The 24,510-nt window shown below is 56.3% G+C and overlaps 1 protein-coding gene across 21 annotated transcripts in view; it reads right to left on the minus strand.

Annotated features, from left to right (window-relative positions):
- Window positions 1-1,808: 1,808 nt before the first annotated feature.
- The window catches only part of ADGRG1 (adhesion G protein-coupled receptor G1), a 43,727-nt gene continuing 21,025 nt past the window's right edge, over window positions 1,809-24,510 (minus strand). For 9 of the 21 annotated variants that reach the window (XM_009196537.3, XM_009196533.4, XM_009196532.4 and 6 more), the window contains exons 2-14: window positions 16,327-16,425; window positions 15,365-15,787; window positions 13,637-13,769; window positions 12,842-12,989; window positions 11,482-11,613; window positions 11,024-11,140; window positions 10,740-10,785; window positions 10,394-10,497; window positions 9,521-9,639; window positions 7,294-7,580; window positions 6,009-6,117; window positions 4,921-5,189; window positions 1,809-3,433 (exon numbers count right to left, since the gene is read on the minus strand). In XM_009196537.3, coding sequence (XP_009194801.2) covers window positions 3,303-3,433; window positions 4,921-5,189; window positions 6,009-6,117; window positions 7,294-7,580; window positions 9,521-9,639; window positions 10,394-10,497; window positions 10,740-10,785; window positions 11,024-11,140; window positions 11,482-11,613; window positions 12,842-12,989; window positions 13,637-13,769; window positions 15,365-15,787; window positions 16,327-16,390 — 2,082 coding nt within the window. In that variant the 5' untranslated portion in view covers window positions 16,391-16,425 and the 3' untranslated portion in view covers window positions 1,809-3,302. Of the gene's footprint in view, window positions 3,434-4,920; window positions 5,190-6,008; window positions 6,118-7,293; window positions 7,581-9,520; window positions 9,640-10,393; window positions 10,498-10,739; window positions 10,786-11,023; window positions 11,141-11,481; window positions 11,614-12,841; window positions 12,990-13,636; window positions 13,770-15,364; window positions 15,803-16,326; window positions 16,426-24,510 lie in introns of all 21 variants that reach the window. The other 12 variants (XM_009196524.4, XM_009196525.4, XM_009196522.3 and 9 more) reach the window with 3 other exon arrangements.

The following is a 24,510-nucleotide window of genomic DNA, read 5'->3' on the forward strand; positions in this document are numbered from 1 at the left end:
GAGGGCTGCAAAGGCAGATAAATGGCTGGGCCTGCCACTGCTCCACACCCAGCCAGCCTTCTCCGGGAAGACCTGCGGACCTGCCTTCCAGCTGCAGGTGAGGGTGAGGTGGGGCAGTGGACTTGGATGTGCCGGGCCATCCTGGCGCCTGGGACCTCAGAGAGGCTCACAGGTACACGTGCGTGAAGAAGGGCCTGGGGGTGAGCAGAGTGGAACTCCGAGCACCCAGCCCACTTGGGAATGCAGGCTCAGGGCACCTGCGGGGAGGGCAGGGGAAGGTCAGGCAGGGCTGGAAGGAGGGCCACCTTTTCCTATGACCCCTTCCCTGAAAGGCCCCATGGGGACCAAGGACTAGCCTGGAGCCACTCACAGAACCCTGAGACCCCCCCCAATCCCAGGGCCAACAAAACCGTAGTGTCCCTTCCTGCCACCTCCTGCCCCGGCTTCTCCCAATGGCTCCAGTGGGCGGGGCCTCAAGTCCTCTAGCCAGACCCAGCCAGCATTCAGCCCTCGGCTACTCCAATCCATTTCCCAGGTTAAAGGGATGTTTCCAGATGCAGGCCTGGCCACGTGCTGGCAGAAAGGGCGGCCCCGCTGTCCAAAGCCCCATAGCCCAGGAAAGTGCATGATAAGAACCATCAGGGTGAAAGGATCAGCACGGAGCTGTTGGTGCCCCGTCCAGGGCCTATGAGAAGCGGGAGAATTGCGGAGGAAGGGGGCTGGGTCTTTTCCCTCCCTTCTGGAGGATGGGGGAGTTGCCTCAACCCCCGACCCAGGACCTAGCCCAGCCATGGGGCTCTGAGAGACACCCTCATGGAGACCTAGAGGCCTGTAAGGAGGGAAGCTGGCTCTGATCCCCCTGGGCTGCCCAGTCCGGACACTGGGGTAGGGGAGGCTTGGGAAGGTTTGGCCTCTGTCCTTTGGAGCTGGGGGCATAAGAGGAGTCCCCCCGCCACCTGCAGAAAGGTGGGGACAGAGGTCAGTGGAGTGAGTGGAGGGAGGGTTGGGAGAGCCACAGGGCACACGGATTCTTGGTCCCTGCAGGTCCCAAAATCCCACATTCACGCCCCTCAGAGGGCATTGCCAGTCTAGGCCCGGCTGCCTCACACCCACCCTGTCCAATCCAAGACCCCGAGCCTCTTCCCCTGCTGGGCGTACCCCTAGAGTGGCCAGGGGAGGAGGGAGGAGCCTACAGAAGGGAGAGAGTGGGCTGTGGGCCTTGGGGAGAACTTTGGCTGCACTGAACACAGTGGCAATGATCCATTGCGACTGCCCTCACCACAGGGAAGATGGGAACCTGTGTGATCTGCCTAACCTGGGCCTTAGGAGGGGGAGGAGAGATTGATTTGGTGGAACAAGGTTAAAGGCAGGGATGGGAGAGAAGTCCGGTGATTTAATTATTGCAGCCCACCTGCTGCAGAGTGGTCAGTAAACTGGTTGCATAAATCCCAGGACCAGGCAGCTTTTGACGGTAATCTCTTTGGCCAGATGATGTTTTGGATTCGCCAAAATCAGGGGATTTCAAACCACATTCTGGATTTCCCATTTCTCATAAAAGGCAGGTGATCTGGCTACATGGGCCCTCATCCCTGCAATGCAGTGACCAGCTGGAGCTGATGAGCAGCCACCCAATCAGCACAGGGTTGGGAATCTCCAGTTGGCCACAGACCCCACCACACCCCATTGCCTCCCCAGCACAGACACCAAGTTGACATTTATCTTCCCCTTTGCCCTGGTTTCCAGCAGTCGATTTCCCCCCACACACAGCCCTCTTCTCTCTTTCATGTTTCCTGATTGGCCTCAAGGTATTTGCATCAGTGACTCTTTTAATAGAAGCTTGTTAAAAAGCTCAGAAGAAAATGACCCAAAACGCTTACGCCAGTTTGCTAGGTGATAACAACTCTACAGTTTCCAAATTCTCTACAATGAACATGTACTTCTTTTCAATATCAAAAGACAAAAGAATTGGTACGTAAAAAGAACATCCTTCCCATCTTGAAGGTCAAGATTAAACGCTGACTCCTGCAGGAAGTCTTCCAGGATTCCCAGCCAGGAATGATGGCTCCCTGTCCCCGTGCCTGTAGCTCCAGGAGCTCTTGCTTCATGCACGCCTCACATACCAGACTGAGGGGTGGCAGGGGGAGTGTCCAGGTCGGTCATCTGTGTCCCTGCCACCTAGCACAGGCCAGCGATCAACCCGTGTGTGTTTGCTGGACAGAATTAACCATGATGGGCGGCTGAGGGTGCCTGGAGCTATTTGCAGGGACTTGGAGAGGATCCCTTAGGAGTGTCAGGCTCTAGGCCAGTGTCACCAGAGGAGGTCAGTCTCAGTCCTTGGAGTGCTGGGATGGAAACCAGATGGGACTGGCATGGTCCACAGTTCTTGCCACAAGAGGGCTTCAGAAGAGGCTGAGGGCCCCTCTCAGGCATGTGCTTGGTCAGGGTGAGCAAGGGCAATGCAGCTCATACAAAGGCCCAGATGGACAGAGGGACCTAGCCCAGCCCAGGCATCGGTCCTGAGCCTGGGTCGGGGCAGGCCAAGGCTTGTGCAGTAGACAAACATTTACAGCAGACACCAGGCAGCTCCTAGAAACCACTCCCTGAAACATAGCATTGGAATCGGGGACCCCAAGCTGTGAATGAAGGAGCAAGGAGGCCCTGGGAGAGGAGGAGAACCCCAGGGAAGATGGAGGGAGGACTGGGAGGCTAAGGGCGGGAGGGGGCCTAGGCTCAGAGGTAGGCGAGCTGCGGCTGTGCTCCTGGCAAAGGGCCTCTCCTCCGCCAGGGCTCCCGCCCTGAAGGTCTGCCCTGGGCCCCATTCGCCCTGGGTGCCACCTGAGGTTAAAATGACAGAGGATGCAGAGCACCCTCAGGGTGACCACGAGAGACAGAGCAACTGGAGCCATGTTTCTGTCCTAGGCAGGGGCACAGGATTAAGGATGTGCCAGACCCTCAAGATCCAAGGCCTGGCCCCCCAGCAACAAGGGCTGGACCCAGGGGTTGTAAGGAGAGACCAGGCCTCCACCCGGGTTAGGACAGATGTGAGGACAGTCCCCTAGCCAGCATGGCGGTGCGCTTCTGGGCCCTGTGGGAGCTGAGTGAGAGCCGAGTAGTCCCCAAGGCCAATTCAAAAGCCCAGCCCGGGAGTCCGTCCACCACGGCAACAGCCCATCTCTCATGGTCGTTGGGCCTTCCCAAGTGTCTGGCTGACTGGCCTGGGGCTGGGCCTGGCTCGGGGGCCACAGTCAGTGTGCAGTGAGGCCGCATCTGTGCTTCCTCACACGGGCAGGTGGGCTGGAGGCCTAGATGCGGCTGGATGAGGTGCTGCCCGTGCTGATGGGGAGCCTGGCGCTGTCTGAGTTGCTCTTCAGAGGGGAGGGGCCACCCCGGGCCTGTAGCCGCATGGACCAGTACCAGAGGAAGATGAGGAAGCCTGCGGGCAGCGAGGGCACGGGGTCAGCAGGTGGGGGAGCCCTGCCCTACCCGTCCTCCTCCCTCCCCAGCCACTGTGACTCGGGTCTGCCCCACCTCCCCACCAGTGTTTGCCCAGCACGTGCTGTCGGGCACCCATGGGACCCAGCGAGCACCTCCTACAAGCCAGGCACTACGCTAAGTCCCTGTGTGGCCTCTCACTGTCACAAGCTTCCTGCAGGCCCGTCCTATTCATCACTATTCTCTTTTGTAAACAAAGAAACTGAGGCCCAGGAAGCCCAGGTAAGGGGTTGTGGCTGAGCCAGGGCTCAAACCGCGGTGAGCAGGCTCTGGAGCCCACTCACTTAAGCACTGTGTGATTTTGCACCCCGTAAATTAACCGCACTATGATGTATTCACAGCTCGGTAAATGTCTATGTGAATGTACGCGCCTCACTTACAGTCCTGAGTCCCCTCATCTCATAGGCAGGAAAGAAGGCTTGAATGTTAAATAACCAAAATTTTGGTAACATCTCCCCACCACCAATTCCCAGCTCCCATTCTAGGGTGACCTTGTATGGGAGGCTGGCCTTGTACCCCATGTGAGCCCCTGGGCCTGGCCATAAACCCCCTCCCATTCTGCACGGCCAGGAACAGAGGGGTGTGCATGCCTGTGTGTGCACCTGAATGTACACACATAGATATAAGAACAGGAATGGACCCTGCTGGCATCAAGCCAGGGCCCTCACAACCCCGCCCCGGGATCCCACCCTTCCGCCCCTGACCTGCTGCCCTCTGGCCACGCTCTCCCTCACTGTCCTTCCTACACACAACTGGTTCCAACCTCAGGATCTTCGCTCTTGCCTCTCCCTCTGCCTGGAGCTTCCTTCCCCTAGACCAGGCCTCCTGAGTCTGTCACATGCACATGACCCCATAGGCATTTGTGAAAATGCAGATTCTGATGCAGCAGGGCCTGCGTGGCCCAGAGGCCGCATTTCCAACAAGCTCCCAACGATGCTGCTGCTGCTGGTCGTGGACCACACCTGGAGTAGGGAGGCCCCCCATCTCTCCATGGCGAGATCCTTCTCTTGTCTTCACACATCTCCTATCCAGAGAGGCCTCCCTGGCCACCCTTCTTAGGGGTCCCCCACCCCAGTCCAGGCTCTGTGCAGCACGTCCTCATGACGACATCCCTACTATCTGGGACCACCTTTGATGGCTACATGCTTGTTTGCTGACGCTCAGTCTTCGCCACTAGAGCTGAGCTCCATGAGAACAGGGCCCACACCCAACCAGCTCAGCCATAGCCCTGTGGCTTTGCACAGGGCCTGCACATAGTAGGTGCTCAATAAAGACTTGTTGACCGTGGCCTGAATGTCCCCATTTTATGAATGGGATGACTGAGGCCCAGAGAAGGGAAGCCTTCAGGTTCCCTGGGTGATCTCTTCCCTGCCCTGTGCTCCATGTGTAGGCACCCTGCCTGGGCCAAAGGACAGGTCTTCTCCTTACCTTGGAAGGAGGTGATGATGCTGAAAAGGTAGAGGACGACAAGCTGGAAGGTTCCAGAAGCAAAGGAGAAGAAGATCAAGGCCCAGGGTAGGCCAAGGACCAGGCTGAGGCCCAGCAGCGTCAGCACATGCGACCACTTTTGGGTGTGGGGGCGCAGTCGCAGGATCTGCACCACCATGGTGCCTAGCATGGCCATGTTGAACAGAAACACCAGGCTGAAGAGGCCCAGGTTGGTGATGTAGCTGACCAGGGAGTCCCGGATCCAGCACCTGCGGGCAAGGGCGGGAGGGCTCAGTGTGCAGCCAGCAGAGGCAGCATTTCCTGGGCTGTGGTTGTCATGTTTGTTTTCAGGATTATCTACTGTGTACAGCAAATACTGCTTGTTTTCTATTTACAGTGTTGATGTAATTTTAAAAATACATTTAAGTTAACCAGTCAGATTGTTTAAAAGAAAATATCAAGTAAGTAATAATACAGATAGTACAAAAGTGAGGCAGATATCACTGGGTCACAATGTGAAGAGCTGAAAATTTCAAAACCACTGAGCCAATGGGAAGGATTCCTTCCCAGCCTGGAGCTCGGGAACCCTGGCTTCCAGGCTGGGTTCAGGGGATCCACAGGCAGGGCCACTGCCAGGCTGGGTGAATCGGGTGAGTGGAGAAGGACTGGACTTCAACCACACTCATCTCCTGCCTTTGAACAGTACGCCAGCCCTCAGGGTGGCCAAGAGTGGATCTCTCCCCTCCCTGAGCCTCCGTCTTCCCATCTGCCTGGGGAGACAGAGAGGTGCTGCTGAGGAATGTGTTGAGGCTCATCTGCTCCAACCCATACCCACATTCATGCACGAGGAAACCGAGGCTCAGAGAAGGGCCAGGGCCTGCGCAAGGTCACCTCGTGAGTGAGTGGCGGATCCAGGCCTTTTCTCACCCTCCATGACTCAGACCAGTGCTCTGGTCACTGCCAGGCCAATTCCTTGAGGAGACTGGAACCCAGGTGTCTCCTGGCCAGCATGACCTGGGCCCGGCCTGCACTCTGGCCTCTGCACCCAGAGATCCACCTTCCTGCCCCCATTGCACACAGCCACTCACATGGAAGGGTAGATGGCGCTCTCTGGAGTCCTATGCACAGCCAGGATGATGGGGCCATAGTTGTCCACATCCACCAGGGCCACCAGCGTCACCAGAAAGATGGGGAAGCCTGAGGGTGGCAATGCATGTTGCTCCACTTCCCGCTCTCTGAGGCCTGCCCCTTCCCTGCTGGCCTCAGGGGGTCTGGAGGGCGAGGGCCCCTCTGAAGTGTGGGCTCCCGAAGCCAACACAGCCCCATCTGCCGGCGAAGTTCCCCCAAGCTTGGACCCTCCCCCTCACCTTTCCAGTTCGGGTTTCCTATAAGGGGAAGCCATCTCCTCCAACCTTAGCCCTGTCCTTCATCGCCCCGGGGGCCCCTGGGAGAAAGGCCTGTGGGTCTCTGCTGCAGGGCTGGATGTCACAGGGGAGATGGGAGGGGCAGAGAGTTTAGAAGGGACAGCAAGAGTTCTGCCATCAGGGGACGTCTGCACTGGGCCTTGACCTTGTCCATTAGGTGGAGATTGGAAGCTCCCTCGAGCGGGCTGCCCACCTCCAAACACAGGGTCCTCACACAGAGACACCTCCAAACACAGTGTCCTCACACAGAGACACCTCCAAACACAGGGTCCTCACACAGAGACACCTCCAAACACAGTGTCCTCACACAGAGACACCTCCAAATGAATTTCATGCAAATGGGGGAATGGACAAAGAAGGGGTCCAATGACAAACCCACGGGAGCAGCAAGCTGGAGTCAGGGGCATGCAGAGGTTGGGGGTCTGTGCAACATCCAAAAAGACTCGTGGCATCATGAGCCTCTGGGCTGTAGGTCTGACAAAAGGGGGCTGAGCCACAGGTGAATTGAACAGTCATTGGCCACGAACAAAATGCCAAAGCCGCAGGGAATCTGTTACCCAAGGTCCAGGGGGATCCTGAGGCAGGGCCACTGCCAGCCTGAGTTAATTCAATGAGTGGAGCGGGACTGGATTTCAGCCCCGCTGATCTCTGAACTGGGTGCCTTTGAGCAGTGCACAACCTGCACATTCACACACAGTGGCCCTGCTCATAAATCCCCTTTGCAATGCAGTGAGTGATGTGGAGAATTTGGAAGTGTTTCTTGGGGACAGGGCTCACCACTTCTTCCTAAAGGGGACCGTGACCCAGCCAAGGTGAAGGACACCTGAGGATGAGTGAAGGAGGCCGGGAGGGAAATCAGAGAGATAGGTGGAGAGGCAGAACCAGGTGCCTGGGTTTTACCAGAGCCAAGTGGGAGAGGCAGGTCTGAGGCACCCCCCATCCAACTTACCCCAGCCCATGGCGCTCAGCTTGAGCAGGTAGCCAGGGACGTAGGTGCCAAAGACCTCCACCACAAGTCGGTAGAGGTTGTAGCCCTCGAGGCCCATCCAGGAAAGGCAGGCGAGCAGGGAGAAGTGCAGGAAGATGGCGCTGGCTCGGCAGCCAGACTGGGAGCCCGTCAGGGCCACCGGCTCACTGAGCAGGAAGCTCACGTCCAGCAGGAAGACGGCCAGCAGTAGGTTCATGTGCACTTTGATGGTGTAGTCCCGAGGTTTCCTCCTGCACGGCAGGGGCACCCTGGTGGGCCAGTGTGGGAAGGTAGAGAGGGGAGTGTGCCCACATCTCCTCCAGGAAGCCTTCCCAGACTGCCCCCAAATCCGACACACACATGCAATCATACACGCCCCCTATCCTATTCCTGTGGCTGCAGCCAAGCTGTTCCCCACATCCCCCTGTGCACCTACTGTGTGCCCAGCACCCACAGACTCAGGCGCCATGTGCACGTTTAACAGAAGCCTCAGCCAGGCAGAGCGAGGAAGACAAATCAACCACGATAATAAACCAGAGACCCCCAAAGTTGGAGAATGCCAAACACTTTGGCATTTTCACCGTGTTGGAGAATCCATGCCGTCCACGTTCTGTGTCTGCCTGTTTGTCTGCACGACTGTGCACCTGTGAGTCTGAGTGTGGGCTGCGCGCATCGGTCTGTCTGAGGTTTGCAAGTCAATGTGTGCACATCCCACCTCCCATCCCCACTCCAGGATTCTACATGGCCCTAGAGGGTGCCGCAGAACATGCAGGTCCCAGCATCACCACCCTGGAGTCCCACCCTGCCCTGCCCCTAACTCATGGCACCATCTTGAGCTGGTCCCTTCCCCTTGAGACTCTCAGTTTGCCCATCTGTGAAGTGGGAGAATGGTGCCCTCGTAGGGTCGGGTGAGAGTTACACTGACACAAAGCATCTGACACAGATAAGGTGCTCAATTCCTAAGGGTTCCTGTGCTGTGTCCTTGGGCATGTTTGTGGGCAGTTGGGTGTTGAGGACTTCTGCCTCCACCCCCAGCCTTCCGCTGGGCCCATCTCATCACCCACCTGTCCTTCCTCATCACCATTACCTACTTAGTTCCCCGGGGACACAGCTGTGCGCACACACGACAGTCATATATGCACACACATGCTTGTGCCCACACATAAATACAGCTTCACCTTCCTCTCCTCCTTCCTCGTGACTGGGGACAGTGAGAACTGAGGGTGTCTCTTCTCTATCCAAAAGGGTTCAGCACTGAGGGCAAGTGAACCCCAATTTAGGCCAAGTCAAGCACTGACAATCTGACCTCTGCCACTTCCCCACTGTGTGACCTCAGGCAAGTCACTTACCCTCTCTGAGTGTTGCTTCATAGGGCTGTTGTGAGGAAGAACTGAGTTCACACATGTAAAACACTTAGAACAGTGCATGGCACGTGGGAAGTTGGACACACATGTTAAGAATGATCATTATCGCTTTGATATTATTCTGTCCACCCAGTGCTCCCACAAATCTGCTTATTCAAAGGCAGAAATGAAGATTCTTTCCTTTTTAAAATTTTTTGGTTTGCTTTCCTGTCTTACTCTAAGAAAGAAACAGATTCTTAGGTGGACTCCCTCAATTTTAAATGTTGACAATTAGCCGGGCGCAGTGACTCTTGCCTGTAATCCCAGCACTTCGGGGGGCTGAGGTGGGTAGATCACTTGAGGTCAGGAGTTTGAGACCAGCCTGAGCAACATAGTGAAACCCCATCTCTACTAAAAATACACAGGTTAGCCGGGCATGGTGGCGGGCACCGGTAGTCCCAACTACTCAGGAGGCTGAGGCAGGAGAATCACTTGAACCCGGGAGGCAGAGGTTGCAGTGAGCCAAGATGGTGCTACTGCACTCCAGCCTGGGTGACAGAGCAAGGCTCTGTCTCACAAAAAATAAAATAAAATATAAATAAATAAATAAATAAATAAATAAATAAATAAATAAATAAAATGTTGACAGTTAAAATTTGTAAATGCTATGTTATCCAAACACCACAGATCTGAGGAGGAGATATGGCCACTAGGGGTCAGCATGCTGTACCCGCCCCAGCTCCCCTAACCACACACACAGTTCCAGGTCATGCGGGTGGGCCACGACCAGAGGTGTGTGTGGTGCCCTGGCGGAGGTGTGTGCAATGGAGGGTCCCCTCCCCTGTCCCACCCCTTTCAGGCCTCACCTGGAGCAGAGGTAGGCGGCAATGGTGACGACGCAGGCCAGGGCAGAGACGACACATCCCACATAGGAAAGAAGGCTCAGGTAGTGCTTGTGCACGGCATCCACCTCCACCGAGGAGACCTGGCCCCAGGAGACAGGTGAGGGCTGGCCTCCATGTCCCCCACCCAACCTGGAGGCTTGCCCTGCATGAGGGGCTAACCTGGGGCCCCTGGTGGGCCTCAGAAGCCTAAGAACCCCCTCTCCCAACTGAGCAGAATGTGGTCCCATGAATGCATTTTTCTGGAGTGGGGGCATCTTTCGATTTGACCACATTCTCAAGGGGCTTCCTGACCCACAGAGGCCAAGAACCTTTCATGAGAGAACCCCTATTCTGTCCTGGCACTGATAATTCTTCTACAACATTGAACATGGGAATAGGTTTCCTGTGAGGGAACGAGATTCCCACACCCAGGGGTGTTCAAGCCCCAGGTGGATACCCACAGGCGGAATCCTGCAGTCCTGGGAGCATGAATTCTGCGGTGTTGGGGGTACTAGAGGCCACCTCAGGGGCATCATTAGAAACACTCCTGGCCCCAGCACTGCCAAATCAGAACTCCAGGTGAGGGCCAGGAATCTGCATTTTAGCACACACCAAAATTTGGGAATAAAGAGCAGGGTCTGTACGAACCAGCTCTTTCACTGACTAGCGGGTGGCCGTGGGTAAATTGCTTAACCTCTCTGAGCCTCCATTTCCTCATCTATAAAATGGGACAACAATAGAAGCTATGTTGGAGAGCTGTTATGAGGAATAAATGACTTAATATATGAAAAGTGCTTGCACAGAACAAGCACACGGCCTGGGGCGTGAGTGCAGGGCGGGAGCGGGGACCCTCACCATCAACACTGCAAAGTAGGTCAAGTGGTTGCAGAAGCAGGATGTTTGGGTTTCTCTCCTGACGGTCTCACACCCAGCACTGCTCCAACGCCCCGGGTTGCTCACTGAGGAGGGGACGGCATGGGGCTCCAATCAAGTCCAGTCCTCCAGGACCCCACTGTGCCCACCCCCAAAAGCACGACTGTGTCATTCTTCCGCCCGGCCTACTCATAGCCTGCCATTGCTCTCTCTTCAAAGTCCACCTTTCTCCAGGAAGCCCTCGGTGATTAACCCCACCTCCGCCACCCCCCAGGACTCCATTTCTCTTTCAGATACTTGTCCAGCCCTGAGACCCCTGCATACTCACATGTCGGGTCTTCAACCCAGAATACACATTGCAGAGTCACATTCTTCTGTAGGGACAAGAAAGAAGGAGAGTGGCTTCTGTTACACTCCCCCCTGCTTTACGGGCCAGGCAGAGGAAGCCTAGAACACAGTCAAGCCACCACCTGCCCCATTTGGACCTGACTGGCTGGAGCCCTCAATCAGGCAATCGTTTCGTTATAAAGACAAATGAGTCTGGAGGGAGGGAGAGGAAAGGGCGATATGGCCGAGGGGCGCTTGTCCCCTCGATGGCTGGTCCCCACTCACCGGCTGTGGCTGGTGCTGGAAGGTGAGCACCACGGGCTCCGTGAGGTTGGCTACTTTGGTATTCTGCACCACAATCCCCAAGACCTTCTCACCCAGGACTTGGCTAGAATTCTTGTCCTAGATACATGGGGTTAGGGGAAGAGCGTAGGGAGGGAGTTCAGGGCTGAGAAGAAGGGCCCAGAAGCCCCTTACTCTCTCTAGATAACTCTCTCTCCCAGCACATTGCCTTGAGATGCTGCGTCTCCCTCTGGAACCAATTTTGCCCATGTAGTCATTTACACTATAGTCAGAAGAACATTGCTTAGCCCTCTCACAGGGAGATTTGCACATTGCAGTGCAATTTCTAACTTTACAAGGAAAGGCTTTGACTCCCAGAGGAAGGAGCTCATCTGCACGCCTTCTTTCCACCTCTGTCAGAAAAAAACTGCTTTCTCCTGGGAGGCCTGAGGACCCCATACCTGGAACAGGGCTTGGCTGCTGAAGTCCACCAGGAGGAGTCTCTTCTCAGCCTCCCCTCTCCGGCCTTTCGTCCTCTGGAAGAGTGTTCGAGGCAGCAGCACCGAGTACTCCAAGATCTCGCTCTGCTCCTCCTGCAGAGGTCCCTTCAGGGCTCAGCCAAATGTGGACCCCCAGATCCGTGCCCCCCGCCCCAGCACACACACACCCCCATCCCCTCCTTGACACCGCCACTTCTAAGCCTATTTCTTCAGGAAGTCAAGCCTGACTCATGACAGCCCTCCTCATCCCTCTCTTCCTTGCTACCAGCTCTGGCTGGGGAGTCTCATGGTTGGAATCCAGGACTCCAGGGCAAATAGCCCTGGGAGAACCATGTGGTTCTGTTCTGTTGTCTGGGGCTTCAGATGCCAGCTCTGCCTACAGCAGCCAAGTGGGGGATGGCCATGTGGGCGGTGTGGGTGGTTCCCAGCTAACCATAGCCACTCAGGGAACAGTCTCAATACGGGGGTGTGGCTGGGTGTAGCGGCTTACGCCTGTAATCCCAGCACTTTGGGAGGCTAAGGCGGGAGGACTGCTTGAACCCAGGAAGCCAAGACCAACCTGGACAACATAGCAAGACCCTGTCTTTACAAAAATAAAAAATATTTTTTGAGACAGAGTCTCGCTCTGTTGCCCAGGCTATAGTGCAGTAGCATGATCTCGGCTCACTGCAACCTCTGCCTCCCGGGTTCAAGCGATTCTCCTGCCTCAGCTTCCCGAGTAGCTGGGATTACAGGCACATACTACCATGCCCAGCTAATTTTTGTATTTTTAGTAGAGACAGGGTTTCACCATGTTGGCCAGGCTGGTCTCGAACTCCTGACCTCAAGTGATCTGCCTGCCTCGGCCCAGATTGTGCTGGGATTACAGAAGTGAGCCACTGCACCTGGTCTTACAAAGAATTTTTTCAAGCCAGGTGTGGTGGCAAGCCTGTAGTCCCAGCTGCTCACGAGGCTGGAGTGGGAGGATTGCTTGAGACCAGGAGTTCGAGGCTGCAGTGAGATATGATTACCCCACTGTACTCCAGCCTGGGTGACAGAGCAAGACCTTGTCTCGAAAAAAAAAAGGGGGTGCATGGACAGGCGTTTAGGGGCTGCTCTTCTGTTCACATGGGTGGCCCCAGGAGACTGGTGTAGGAAGCAGGTCCTGCCGCTGTGCCCACGCAGGGTCCTCAATCCCACGGTTGAGCTACTGACTGAGGATGGCTATCCTCGGGCCTGGAACCTTCTCGGGAGGCCCCAGGGAGAGACTGCGGGGCACTGAGCTTCAGAGAGTGCTCACAGCCCCCACCTCCTGCCAGCCCCAGCCCAGCCCGCATCTGACCTCCTGCCGGGAGTGGATATGCAGGTCCTGGAGGCCGGCTGTGGGCTGGAGCTTCCACACCGTGGCATTGACCCGGTCCTCTTCGAAGGACACCGTGTCCCCCATGAATCTCACAGAGGTCAGCTTCGATTCCAGGCTCTGCAACTGCCTGGCAGGGAGGAGAAAGCAGCGGTGATGGTGGGGAGGGGGCTGGGCCAGCAGGGAAACTGAGGCAGGAGGAGGAGACACTCAGACAGAGACACAGGGAAGAGGCAGAGGCAGAGAGAGGAGCTGGGTGGGCAGGAGAGAGTGGAGAGCAGACAAAAGAGAAAAGCAGGCAGCTGTGTGCATGAGGGAGAGAAAGAATGAGCTGGGGGTGGGGTCAGGCAAAGGAGGCGGGGGGCCTGGGAGCCACAGGAAAGGAGAGCAATGGGGTGGTGGGGGCTGTCCTGGGACTCTGCACTGTGGATTCGGGCCCAGCTCTGCCTGTGCCAACCCACTCCGTGGCCTTAGAGCGGCTCTGCCATCTCTGAGCCTTGGTCTGCTGGGCTGTACCATGGACCACCTGTCCCTTCTTTACGTGGGGGAGGAGGGCTTGGGATGGCGGATGCAATGTTGGTTCATGACTCAGACGGGAGAGGAGCTCAGCCTGGGGGGCTTGTGTGGACTCCCAAAAGGTGGAAAGATCAATCAAGGAAGCATTCCAGTCCCAGGGAAGGCCTCGCAGTGGCCCCGCGCTCCAGGTCTCCGCCATGCCCAGGTCCAGATCTCTGATGCCTTCCTGGCTCCCCTCACAGCCCCAGGTGCCACACTTACTGGCTGGCGGGGGTGGCCGAGGGCCTCCTCGAGGCCTTCTGGGGATGCTTCAGGAACTGGCTGAGCAGCTGGAGGTCCCTTTTGAGCTCGCACATGTCCACCGAGGCATTGTGAGCAGCTGTGTGGGGAGGACCTGGGGGAGGGGTGGACAGGCCCCCGCCGAGGCTGCTGACTCAGGCCCCAGGACCCTCCCATTCTGCCCCCTGCCACCCTGACAAGACTCTGAATGCCTCGATCTTGACTTTATAGAGGGGAAACTGAGGCTCCAAGAAGTAGAGTGGACTCTGCCAAGGTCACTCAGATGAGGCCAGCCTGTGGGGGCTGTGTCTTACAGAACCCGCCAGCAACGCCAGCCCCAGTGGGATGGGGTGAGATGCGCCTTGCTCAGCACCCTCTGCAGGCGCCCTCAGCTACACACACGGAGCAGGGAGGGTCCAGCCAGGCCTCCTTAGGAGGGATGTGGGGGGCTTGGTGGTTTGGTGGTGGTTCCTGGGACTCCACACCCACCAGCCTCCCTGACTCCAGGCTCGGGCCCCTCTGCCCAGGTAGCCTGCACTCAAAGGCGGCCAACTAACGTATCTCCAGGGATTAGCTGGGAGTCAGATGAGGAAGACAGACAGTGGGGGTTAGAGGGTATACTTTCTGTGCCACTGAGGAAGGCAGGCCCTGGGTAGCCACATCTTTTGAACGCATAACCCAGAAAGCCTGGGTTTTAGGTGATTTGAAATCCCTGGTCCATGTTTTTTAAAAACCCTCTACAGGTCAAACAAGACCAGGCTCAGTCTGGTCTTCAGAATGCCAATTTGCAACTAGGACCAACTTTGGCCTAAATCCTCCCAGGTTGCAGGGCAGAATCCCAGCCTGGCGTGTGGAGACCCCCCGACCACTGATTGGCCTGGCCCTGCCTGTTGCACTGGACATAGTCAGTTAGCCTGTTACACTAACACAATCAAAGTGCTGTGCCCTCCAGCCCTGAAAGCCCTGCCTCAAACTCGAGGTGCTGGAAAGACATGAAAATCCCCCAGTAAACCTTCAAGCTGCTTCTGATGCTCCTCCTTTCCTGGCCACCGTTCAGCATTTAATGGTGCTGAATGGCAGTGGCCACATGGAACCTGTCACACTCAAGGGGGAAGATGCAGCTTCTGGACCTCAGAGTCAGCCTCACTGCTTTCCTGACCTTTGACCTCTCGTGCTCCGCCCCTCACCCCCACTCCACTCCAATCAGCTGCTGGGTTCAAATCCTGGCTCTCCCATTGGCTAGCTGTGCAGCTTTAGGCAGCCTCTCTGTGCCCCAGTTTCCTCCTCTGTGAAAGGAAATAAACAGTCTACACTGATGCTGAGGAAGAATTTTTCCCCTGGCTCTTGATCTTCAGTCCCTTTCCAGTCTCTGCTCTCCCACCCTGTTCAGACCTCATCCTCCTTCACCAAGACCTTCTCTGCAGCCTCAGGATGGGCCCTTGCCCCTCCATCCTCACCCCTGCCTGCCCACAAAGTGACCATCAAGAGACAGTGGGGCCAAGCACAGTGGTTCATGCCTGTTATCCTAGCAGTTAGATCACACTCCTCCCCTCCTCAGATACCTTCATTGGCTCCCCAGTGCCTGTGAGCAAAGTCCAGGCTTCCTGATCTGACATTGCGAGCCCAGTCCACTTTGCGTTTTGCCTTCCTTGCCTCCAGACCACTGCCCAGTTATTCCCTCTGCCTGGAAGTTATTCCCTCTTGCCTTACTGTGGAAGGAGAAGGTGAAGTTGGAGGCACTGGGCAGGCTGATGTTCTGAGGGCTCCACCAGGAGGTGACAGAAGTGGCGAACAGCGGGGGCCCCTGGGCCAGGCTCTCCTCCTGGTGCTGGAAGCAGAGGAGGCTAGAGGCTTTGTCACTCAGCAAGAAGTCATGCTTGCCATAGAGAAGATGCAATCTCCCAGCATGTCGGTCCCAGTAGAGGCAGAAATGGTAGAGGCCCCTGGGGTGAGGGAAGGATCGGGAAGCAGGGTGGGCTTCAGAGAAGGGGGCATGGACTGTGAGGGCCTCCTCGGAGTTCTCGATGGAGATGCGCAGGTCTGGCGTGAATTTGTAGTGGAGGCTGCTAATGTGTGTCTGGTTCCGCTGGCTGCAGAAGCGAAAGTCTTCCCTGTGGCCCCTGCCGTGGGCACCTGAGGAGGCAGAGGCTGCAGATGGGACCCTGTGGCAGGGGCTGACCAGAGGCATGGAAGGGGACAGGACCTAGGCTGAGTACATATGAACTTGGAGCCTGAGACTCACACACATTCCAAGGGTCTACAAAAATGTATTAGTCTTTCCCGCTTAAAACTTATCAGCATCAAACTATAAAACAAGGAAACTGAAAACAAGTAGTAATTTCAAAGGCAAAACATACTCTTAACAGCAATGAAGTATTTAATGAGGCCATGGCTGCCATAGACGGTTGTGCAGGTGGTACACTGCACAAGAATGCTCTGGCTGCAAAGGTGAGTGGGACCAGGACCCCATCCAGGTTCCATACCCTAAGCTGTGCACTGCAGGACTGCACCTGCCAGAAGAAAGGAGTGTCTTTTTCTTTTCTCCCAGGTACCCTCTACTAACTGAGCTGTACCTGCCTAAAGGAGTTAGCATGTATGCTGTCAGCCACCCTAGGCACAGGGACTTTTTAACATAAGTTCCAACAGCCCAGGGGAGCCCTGGGAAGACTTGCCTTGGACCAGGAAGAGCAGACTCAGCAGGAACAGTGTCGTCTGCAGCAGCGACTGGGCAGTCATTTTCCTCCCACAGAGTCACTCTTGGAAGTCACCACCTGGAAAAGGCCAGGAGTGTTAGCTGGGAGTGTGGCCTGTGTGGCGGGTGGGCTGGCCCTGCAGAAGAGGAGGCCAGTGCGGCATGGATGTGGGAGGTGAGGTGAGGAGGCAAGTGTGGAAACAGCCCATAGACCTCTCCAGTGCAGCCAGAAGCTGATTATCAAGAGGCAGTGAGGCCAGGCGCGGTGGCTCATGTCTATAATCCCAGCACTTTGGAAGGCCAAGAAAGGTGGATCGCTTGAGCACAGGAGTTCAGACCAGCCTGGGCAACATAGTGAGACCCTATCTCTACAATAAATAAAATTAGCCAGGCATGGCGGTGCATGCCTGTGGTCCCAGCTACTAGGGAGGCTCAGGTGGAAGGATCACTTGAGCCCAGGAGGTCGAGGCTGCAGTGAACTATAAGTGTGCCACTGCACTCCAGCCTGGGTGACAGAGTGACACCCTGCTTTTTAAAAAAAAAAAAAAAAAAAAAAAAGATGCGCAGATGGAGAACCTGAGGCCCATGTGGTTAAGTGACTTGCCCAAAAATGCTTCCAAGGTCAGGGGCTTTCCCTGCCTGGTCAGGACTGTAGTGCCTGGCAGGGAACCTGTGGCCCTGGCACTTGTAGAGTTGCCAGAAGGCTTGGCCCTCCCTATGGCCAGCTGGCCCTGTGGCAGAGCTGGATGCCCACAGACACAGACAGAACCTCATCCTGTGTGGCACGGCAGCTGGCCACAGTGACAGAGGCACTCATGGGCCACAAGCCAGAGAACACACATGGAGTCTGAGTTTGAGAGAAACCAAGGCGGACTTTCAGAGTCCAACTAGTTCCAGTCTCAGTTCCACCTTTTACCTGTTGCAGGACCTTGTGTAAGTCACTCAAAATTGGGCTAATCATAGTGCCTCCCTCCTGAACCCAGAGTGACGGTGTGATCTTGTCTAGAATCTGGTGTGAGTGCTCTACCTAGAACCGTCACCACCTTGCCCCTCCAGGCCCGGAGGGAACACAGACAAAAGGGGGTTCCCAGAGTTCTCCCCAGCTACCTCCCTATCATCATTCCTGAGACCTAGCTCAGAGGACACCTCCTTCAGGAAGCCCTTCTCAACTCCCTCCAGTGTCAGTCCCAGCCTCCTTTGGTTCCCACCACTGGCCGAAGCCCCTCCCATCCCCTCTAGCCTCCTCCAGGTAGTGGGAGACGGTGCATTCCCTCCTCCTTGGTCAGCCAGGGAGCACCTGATCCATCTCTGTGGGCAGGCCCTGGTTGTACAGAGGTTGCCGGATAAAGGCTGTGGGGATGGACAGTGAAGGAACTAAAGGATCGATGCATCCGCGACGCCCTCTACAGGAGCCAGAGGGGAAGGGCGCTTCCTATCATGACCGCCAGGGGGCGCCAGTTCCCAGGGCCCGGAGCATCTGGAACGGCAAAGGGACCAGGGTCTCTGCTGGGGACAAGGACTCGGTATTGCCCCGCCCTGGCAAGGACGGAGCACATCTGACCCCCCAAGCTCTCCATTAGCTGAGCGGCTACTATCTGCCAGCCTCTGTGTTGACCCGTCCCACCCCTGCATCTGCACTGATTCTCACTCCAACCCTATGAAGTGGGCACTGCTGTTGATCCATTGCGCAGATGGAGAATCTGAGGCCCATGTGGTTAAATGACTTGCCCAAAAATGCTCCTGAGGCCAGGGGCTTTCCCTGCTTGGTCAGGACTGTAGTGCCTGGCAGGGAACCTGTGGCCCTGGCACTTGTAGAGTTGCCAGAAGGCTTGGCCCTCCCTATGGCCAGCTGGCCCTGTGGCAGAGCTGGATGCCCACAGACACAGACAGAACCTCATCCTGTGTGGCACGGCAGCTGGCCACAGTGACAGAGGCACTCATGGGCCACAAGCCGGAGAACACACATGGAGGCTGAGTTTGAGAGAAACCAAGGAGGACTTTCAGGAAGAGGTGGCTTTTGAACCGAATAATTGAGAGCAGCATTAAAAGGAGGGGTGTCCCAGGCAGGAGCTCAGTGTCTCCTTCCTGGGCCAGTCCTCCCTCAAATAAACCTGGCCCCTTCGATCACGAGCCTATCCCCTGCGTCCCACCATGTGGAATGGAACCCCAATTTCTTAGGCCTTGTCAGTTCAGTCATAGGTCAAATAGGCTCAGCATCTTGCCCTGGTGGCATCACAGGGCCCTTTGAGAAGAAGGATGTGGAAGTGTTTTAGGGAAGGGCACATTTCCCAGGTTGTGATTTGTAAGCATTTTGATTCCTTTTGAAACTGCCTCCTGCCACCCCCGACCAGCGGAAGGAAACCCAACATCTGGGGACAAGGACTCCCAGACCCCTTCTTTCCTTCTGCTTCCTGTCAGTCTCTATTGCTGTCCCCCTCTGATTGTCAGTCCAAATGCCACTTTCTCCAAGCGGCCCCTCACTGCTACCACCAGTCTCCGCCTGTAAACTCGAAGCTGACAAATCATGTGGAGAATTTGAATCCAAGGCCCAAAGAGGGCCAGTGACCTACTGAGGTCACACAGCAAGCAAGGAAAGAACTGGCCAGAATCCATGCCTCTCCCTGGCTGACTGACCTTCAAAGTGAGCCTTCACTACCAGTAGGCATGGCTGAAGGACAGAGCAGAACCACTGCCTCACTTCAGCCCTCCTGGATTGGCCCTTGAGAGTAAAGGAGGGGAGTACAGGTAGTGAGCTCCCCATCATTGGTAGGAAACAAGTGAAGTGACAACATGGGGTTCCATGGAAGAAATCCAAACACACACAAGGGACCAACTGTCCCCACCACTTCCTGACTCATCCCCACTCCACCTCAGCTATTTGAACAACTACTCCAAGGTGGACAGCTCTGGCTCCATCAACATGCTTTAGGCTTGATGAGGAGGGGCTGCCTGGCTTCCTTTAACCTAAGGGGTAGACTCTAGAGCCAGGCTGCCTGGGTTCAAATCCTGACTCCCTCGCTAGCTGTGTGTCCTTGGGCTAGTTACTCACCCTCTCTGGGCCTCGCTTTCCTCACTTGTAAAGAAGAATAAAGAAATCAAGCTCACCTCAAAGGTCATTGTGAGAATTAAAGAATTGATGCCTGTAAAGGGCTTAGAGGCAGGCGCCATGAGTCTCAGCTAAGTAGCTCTACTTTCGAAATAGCTCAGCCCCTGGGCCTGTCACAGGCCCCTCCTCCCTGTTTCCCTCTCTTCCTTGCGGCCCCCAGCAGCCAGCTCACCCACCGGAGCACCTTGAGGGGAAATTCTTAGAGCATGAAGCTTCCTTTCCGGGAGAGCGCAATGGAAGGCCGAAACCCCACCCAGAAAACTTCCCTCCTCCAGACGCCCACTGGGGCAGGAGAGCTGGGCTGGGGACAAGGAAGTCGCCACGCAGATGGGGCCGGGGGGCACTGTCCCGCTTGTCTGCTTAGCGCCCTTCCTTCATCCCTGCCTATGCCACCCCTCCAGGTCTGCCCCCCACACGCACAGCTGCCAGCTGCCCACCACCCACCCAGGCACCAGGGATGTAGCATGAGTCTCCGCACAGACCCCTGGGACCTGACCTGTCTCTGCCTCTGGAGCTGCAGAAGCCCAGCGCTACAGGGCCTCAGCCATCAGGCGCTCAGTACCAAGCACGGCCCCACAGGCGAGGGCCTTGCCTCGGCTCACACAGAGCCAGAGGGAGTAGCTGAGCAGGGGGCATTCTAGCAACATCCCCACAATGATAATGTCAGTGGCGACGTCCGTGGTATCACACCAAACCCTCAGAACCACCCTGTGATGCCGGTCCCACTGCTACCATTTTACAGATGCGGACACTGAGGCTGGGGAAGGCTGTGTGTTCTGAGATCACATGGGCGTGGTGCCAAGCCTCCCCCTCCTTGTAGAGCTGGCATTGGTAAAGGCCCCGGAGATGTACATCCTTTCCAATCCCCTGGCTTTAGAATCCCCCCAAAGGGAAGGAGAGGAGAATGCGGAGTAGCACAGAGAATCCAGCCTGGGAGAGAGGGTGCTCGGGCTGAGGCCCAGGGAAGCCGCCACCACCCCCAGCTTCCAGAGCAGCCACCCTTGACTTCAGACCTTCCGTAAACACACACAGGACAGAACAGGCCGGTCCAACCTGACACAATGGGGGCCACATCATGGGGTTCCCCAAGGATCCAACAGAGTGGAGGATGGCCAGAGTTTGTCTGAGACCCCACCCCACCCCCAGCCCATCCCCTGCCCCGCCCCCAGGGCTCCAGCTCCAGACCTAGCTCAGCCCTGCCCCTCTGCACGGTGGGCAGGGGGGACCCACGGCTCACTTTCTCCCAGGGGGCCTGAGTCACTTCCGTGTGGAGCCACGAGTCACCGCTGCCCAGGCCAAGCTCCTGGAAAACCCATTTCCTCGGAGGATGGAGGTGGAAGTTGAGTGGACAGGACCTGGATGGCTCTGGGATTAACCCTTCCTGGGCAGGCGCCTCTCTGCCGTCTCCTGCCGGGAAGACTCACGAAGCTGGCCGTCCACTGCTTCCTTCTTCCCTTTACACACAGCGGCCACTGCCCGCCCCTGAGCACAGGCATCCCACCCCCAGACCTTTGCCCCTTGCTGTCCCTTTGCCTTGGATAACACCTAGCCCTGTGACATTCCACTCATCTTTGAGACGAGCTGAGACAAGTCGTCCCCATGAAGCCTCAGCTACCCGTCCATTCCTTGCCAAAATTAACCTGTGTTCCTGCCGGCCCACAACCCACCCTCAACATGACACGCTCCCCGCATTGCCACAGATGCTCACATCAGAGGCTCCCAAGCCTGCTGGTGCTCAGACCTCCCCCTGGGAGTGAGCTAAAATGCAGATACACAGTCCCGGCCCGCAGAGGGTCTGATGGGGTGGGCTTGGGAGCTTGGCTGTAACAAGCATCCCGTTGATCAACACACTGCAGGCTTGGGAACCAGGGGCTTATGAACCAGAGATAGGCACCAGCAGCCCTGGTTTAGAGATGGTCAGAGAGGGGAGGGACTAGCGACGCATCCCTCAGCTGCTAGATGGCAGGGCCTGGACTCGGGGCCAGGGCAGCCTGCGTTCCAGCACCGCCTCTTCCCTGCCCTGTGACGCGGACCCATCAGGCTCCTCTGTGGCTCCCCTAGCATTTAGCAGGCCCTGGAAGGGGCCTCCTGAAAGACATCAGGAGAAGGGCAGGCATCGGGTGGGGGGTGGCGGGGTGGGAAGGGAGTCAAGGAGGGAGGAACGAGGGAGACCCGGAGGCGATCTCCAGGTTCCAGCCTAGTCTTGCCCACCTGGAGGACTTCCCCTCAAATTGATCCTCGCTGGGAGAGGCAGATGGGAAGGTCCCAGCTCAACTTCCACTGCCCCAGCTCCCCTCCCGTCCGCAGCTGCTCTCCCGTGGGCTGCTGGGGCACAACACGGAGCTGCTGAGCCTTTGGAAGCAAGAATTTGGCCTGGGAGAGTCAGGGGGCAGGGTGAGCATGAACTCCTGCCAGTTACACAGGCACATGGGTGTGCATGAGTGTGTGTGCCCGTGCATGAGTGTGAGTGTGTGTGCATGAGTGTGTGATGAATGTGTGTGCCCGTGCATGTGTATGTGAATGAGTGTGTGTGTGAATGAGTGTGCATGGGTGTGCACGCATGAGTGTGTGTGCCTGTGCATGAGTGTGTGTGTGCATGAGTGTGCCTGTGTGTGTGCATGAGTGTGCGTGTGTGTGTGCGCATGAGTGTGTGTGCCCGTGCATACATAGTGACCCAGGGGGCCAGGAGGAGAAAGCAAGAGAAGGCTGGGAACACCACAGAGGAGGCAAGTTAGCTCCGCAGAGGAGGAACAAGGGAGCCGCTCAAACAGACTTCAAAGCTGGGGAGGGGACAGGGAGGGCGGGGAACAGTGCGAAGAGCAGGGCTCTTGCAGGTGCTTCCTCCATGGTGGGTGGGGTGGCGTCTGAGAGGACCCTCCCTCCAACGGTTTCCAAACGTTTTTTATAAAAGTAAATCTTACTTGGAAATAGCATGTACCCAACAGCTCAAAGGAGACGCCCCTGTCAGACCCAGGTGGCACTCAGGGCCATGCCCCACTCCCAGCCCAGTCCCCTAGCCCCTCAGCCGCGCCCATGAGTCCTGGGATAACAGCTTGCAAAGGCCGAACCACTCCCCTCCGCCATTCCCACTCCCCAAGTGAATGACTGAAGTCCAAGTTAGGTGACCACAGAGAGCTCCCCAGGAGGGGTGTTCCAGGATCACTGGCGGAAGCAGAGTGACTTCAGTTTTCAGGAATTTTCCTACAATAAAGGAGAATAAAATGAAGCAAGCTGCCTGCCTCGGAGGCTAGCAGGTGCCCAGGCCTGACCTGCTCACTGCCCAGGGTGAGGCTCACACTCTTACACCAGACCTGCTGGACACCCCCCCACACCGCCAGCTCAGGTCTCACTGTCCCGGTAGCTTCTGGTCCAGCCAAGTCCTTAGGCCACAAGACCCTCTGCCTGCCCAGACACACCCTGTGGGGAGACTGACAAAGGGGAGAAGTTGGGGCACTCCCTGCCAGCCTGAGAGGGAAGGACCCGCTCATGGGAAGGGACTCTGAGTCCTCCCAGAGAGTCAGTTGTCCAAAGCCGGCTGCCCTTGTGCCTCCCGTATGTGGAACTGGGCATTTGCTTAAGAGGCCTCAGAGACGCCAACATATAGTCACCCAGCCAGGAAGGAGCCTGGCCTTGGATGCTCCCACCTCCAAGCCTTTGCACACACTGTTCCTCCCTGTGATGCCAGCCTTGTGACATATCTGTGAGAGTCCCAGTCTCCTGGCCTCAGGCCCCCACATCCTCCCAGTCCCCATGCCTGGCAGGACGCCAGATGATGAGTGGGACTAAACGGGTCCTATCTGGTGCAGTGAAAAGAGCCCTGGAATCCAGGGAGATTCTAAGAGGAGAGGGAGGATCACAGCTTCCACTCACCAAGTGCTCAATTAGCCGCTGGCATCCTGCAAAGCACTTGGCAAAAAATTAATTGTTCAATCCTCACAATAACCCTAACAGCAGAGCCCGTGAATCATGCAATCCTCGCAGCAACTCGGTGAAGCAAATGCTATCAGTGTCCCCACTTTAAAGACAGTGAAACTGAAGCCCAAAGAGGTTAAGTTATGCCCAAGATCACACAGCAAATAAGCAGCCGAGCCGGGACTCAAACTCAGATCCGCCTAACCTCCGAGCCCAAACTTTTAGCCTCTGTGGTCTTGTGAGTTCTTTCTCTTCTCTGGGACTCAGTCTCCCCATCTTTACCATGAGGTAACTTGCCAAAGCACTTTCAGGGAGCACTAGTCCCCATATTAGAGAAAGGGTTGGGGGTCATACTTTCTCTTGTATATTAGCATATCAAAGGCCCTGATAAGTCCTGCAGGAAAGAAACCCATAAAGCTTGGTTGGGAGTTTCCCAGCCCAACGTGAAGGTAGAGCCTTTTTTGCATGGACCCCTGTTATCAACACGGAGAAAAGCTCTCAGAAATCTTGTCGCCACACAGAAGCCTGCCAGCATCTCCAGCCCCCTCCCCCCTCTTCCCCTTTGAGCTGTCCCAAAAGTCATTAGCTAGCATGAGATGAGCTAGAGGAGATACTTAGGCACTCCCCAGGGCCACTCATCATCATCCCTGACACTTCCAGGAAAGAGGTCCCTGGTGCGCCTGGGGTATATTCGGGCCTATCCCACCTCCCTTCGGCCGGCAGCACCAGCTTGTGGGGAAAAGGGCACTGCCAGGGCTGTCCCCAGGTACGCCATTCCATTAAAGTTGGCCATGGCCAGCTGGGCCTGCGACTTCATCTCAAGCAGCTGAGACACTCAGGATGTTGGAAAAGAGAGAGAAAGAATATGAGGATGCAAGAGTTTTAGGAGATGAGAATCAAAGCCTCTTAGAATTTCAGAATTCAATCCAGGGGTGGTGGTGCGTGCCTGTAGTACCAGCCACTTGGGAGGCTGAGGCAGGAGGATTGCTTGAGCCCAGGAGTTTGAGGCTGCAGTGAGCTATGATCGTGCCACAGTACTCAAGCCTGGGTGACAGAGTGAGATCTTGTCTCTAAATACAAATTAATTAAAAAAAAAAAAGAAGAATTTTGGAGGCCAGGCACGGTGACTCATGCCTGTAATCCCAG

The sequence above is a fragment of the Papio anubis genome, chromosome 18 (genome assembly GCF_008728515.1).
Source record: "Papio anubis isolate 15944 chromosome 18, Panubis1.0, whole genome shotgun sequence".
NCBI classification, from domain to species: Eukaryota; Metazoa; Chordata; class Mammalia; order Primates; family Cercopithecidae; genus Papio; species Papio anubis.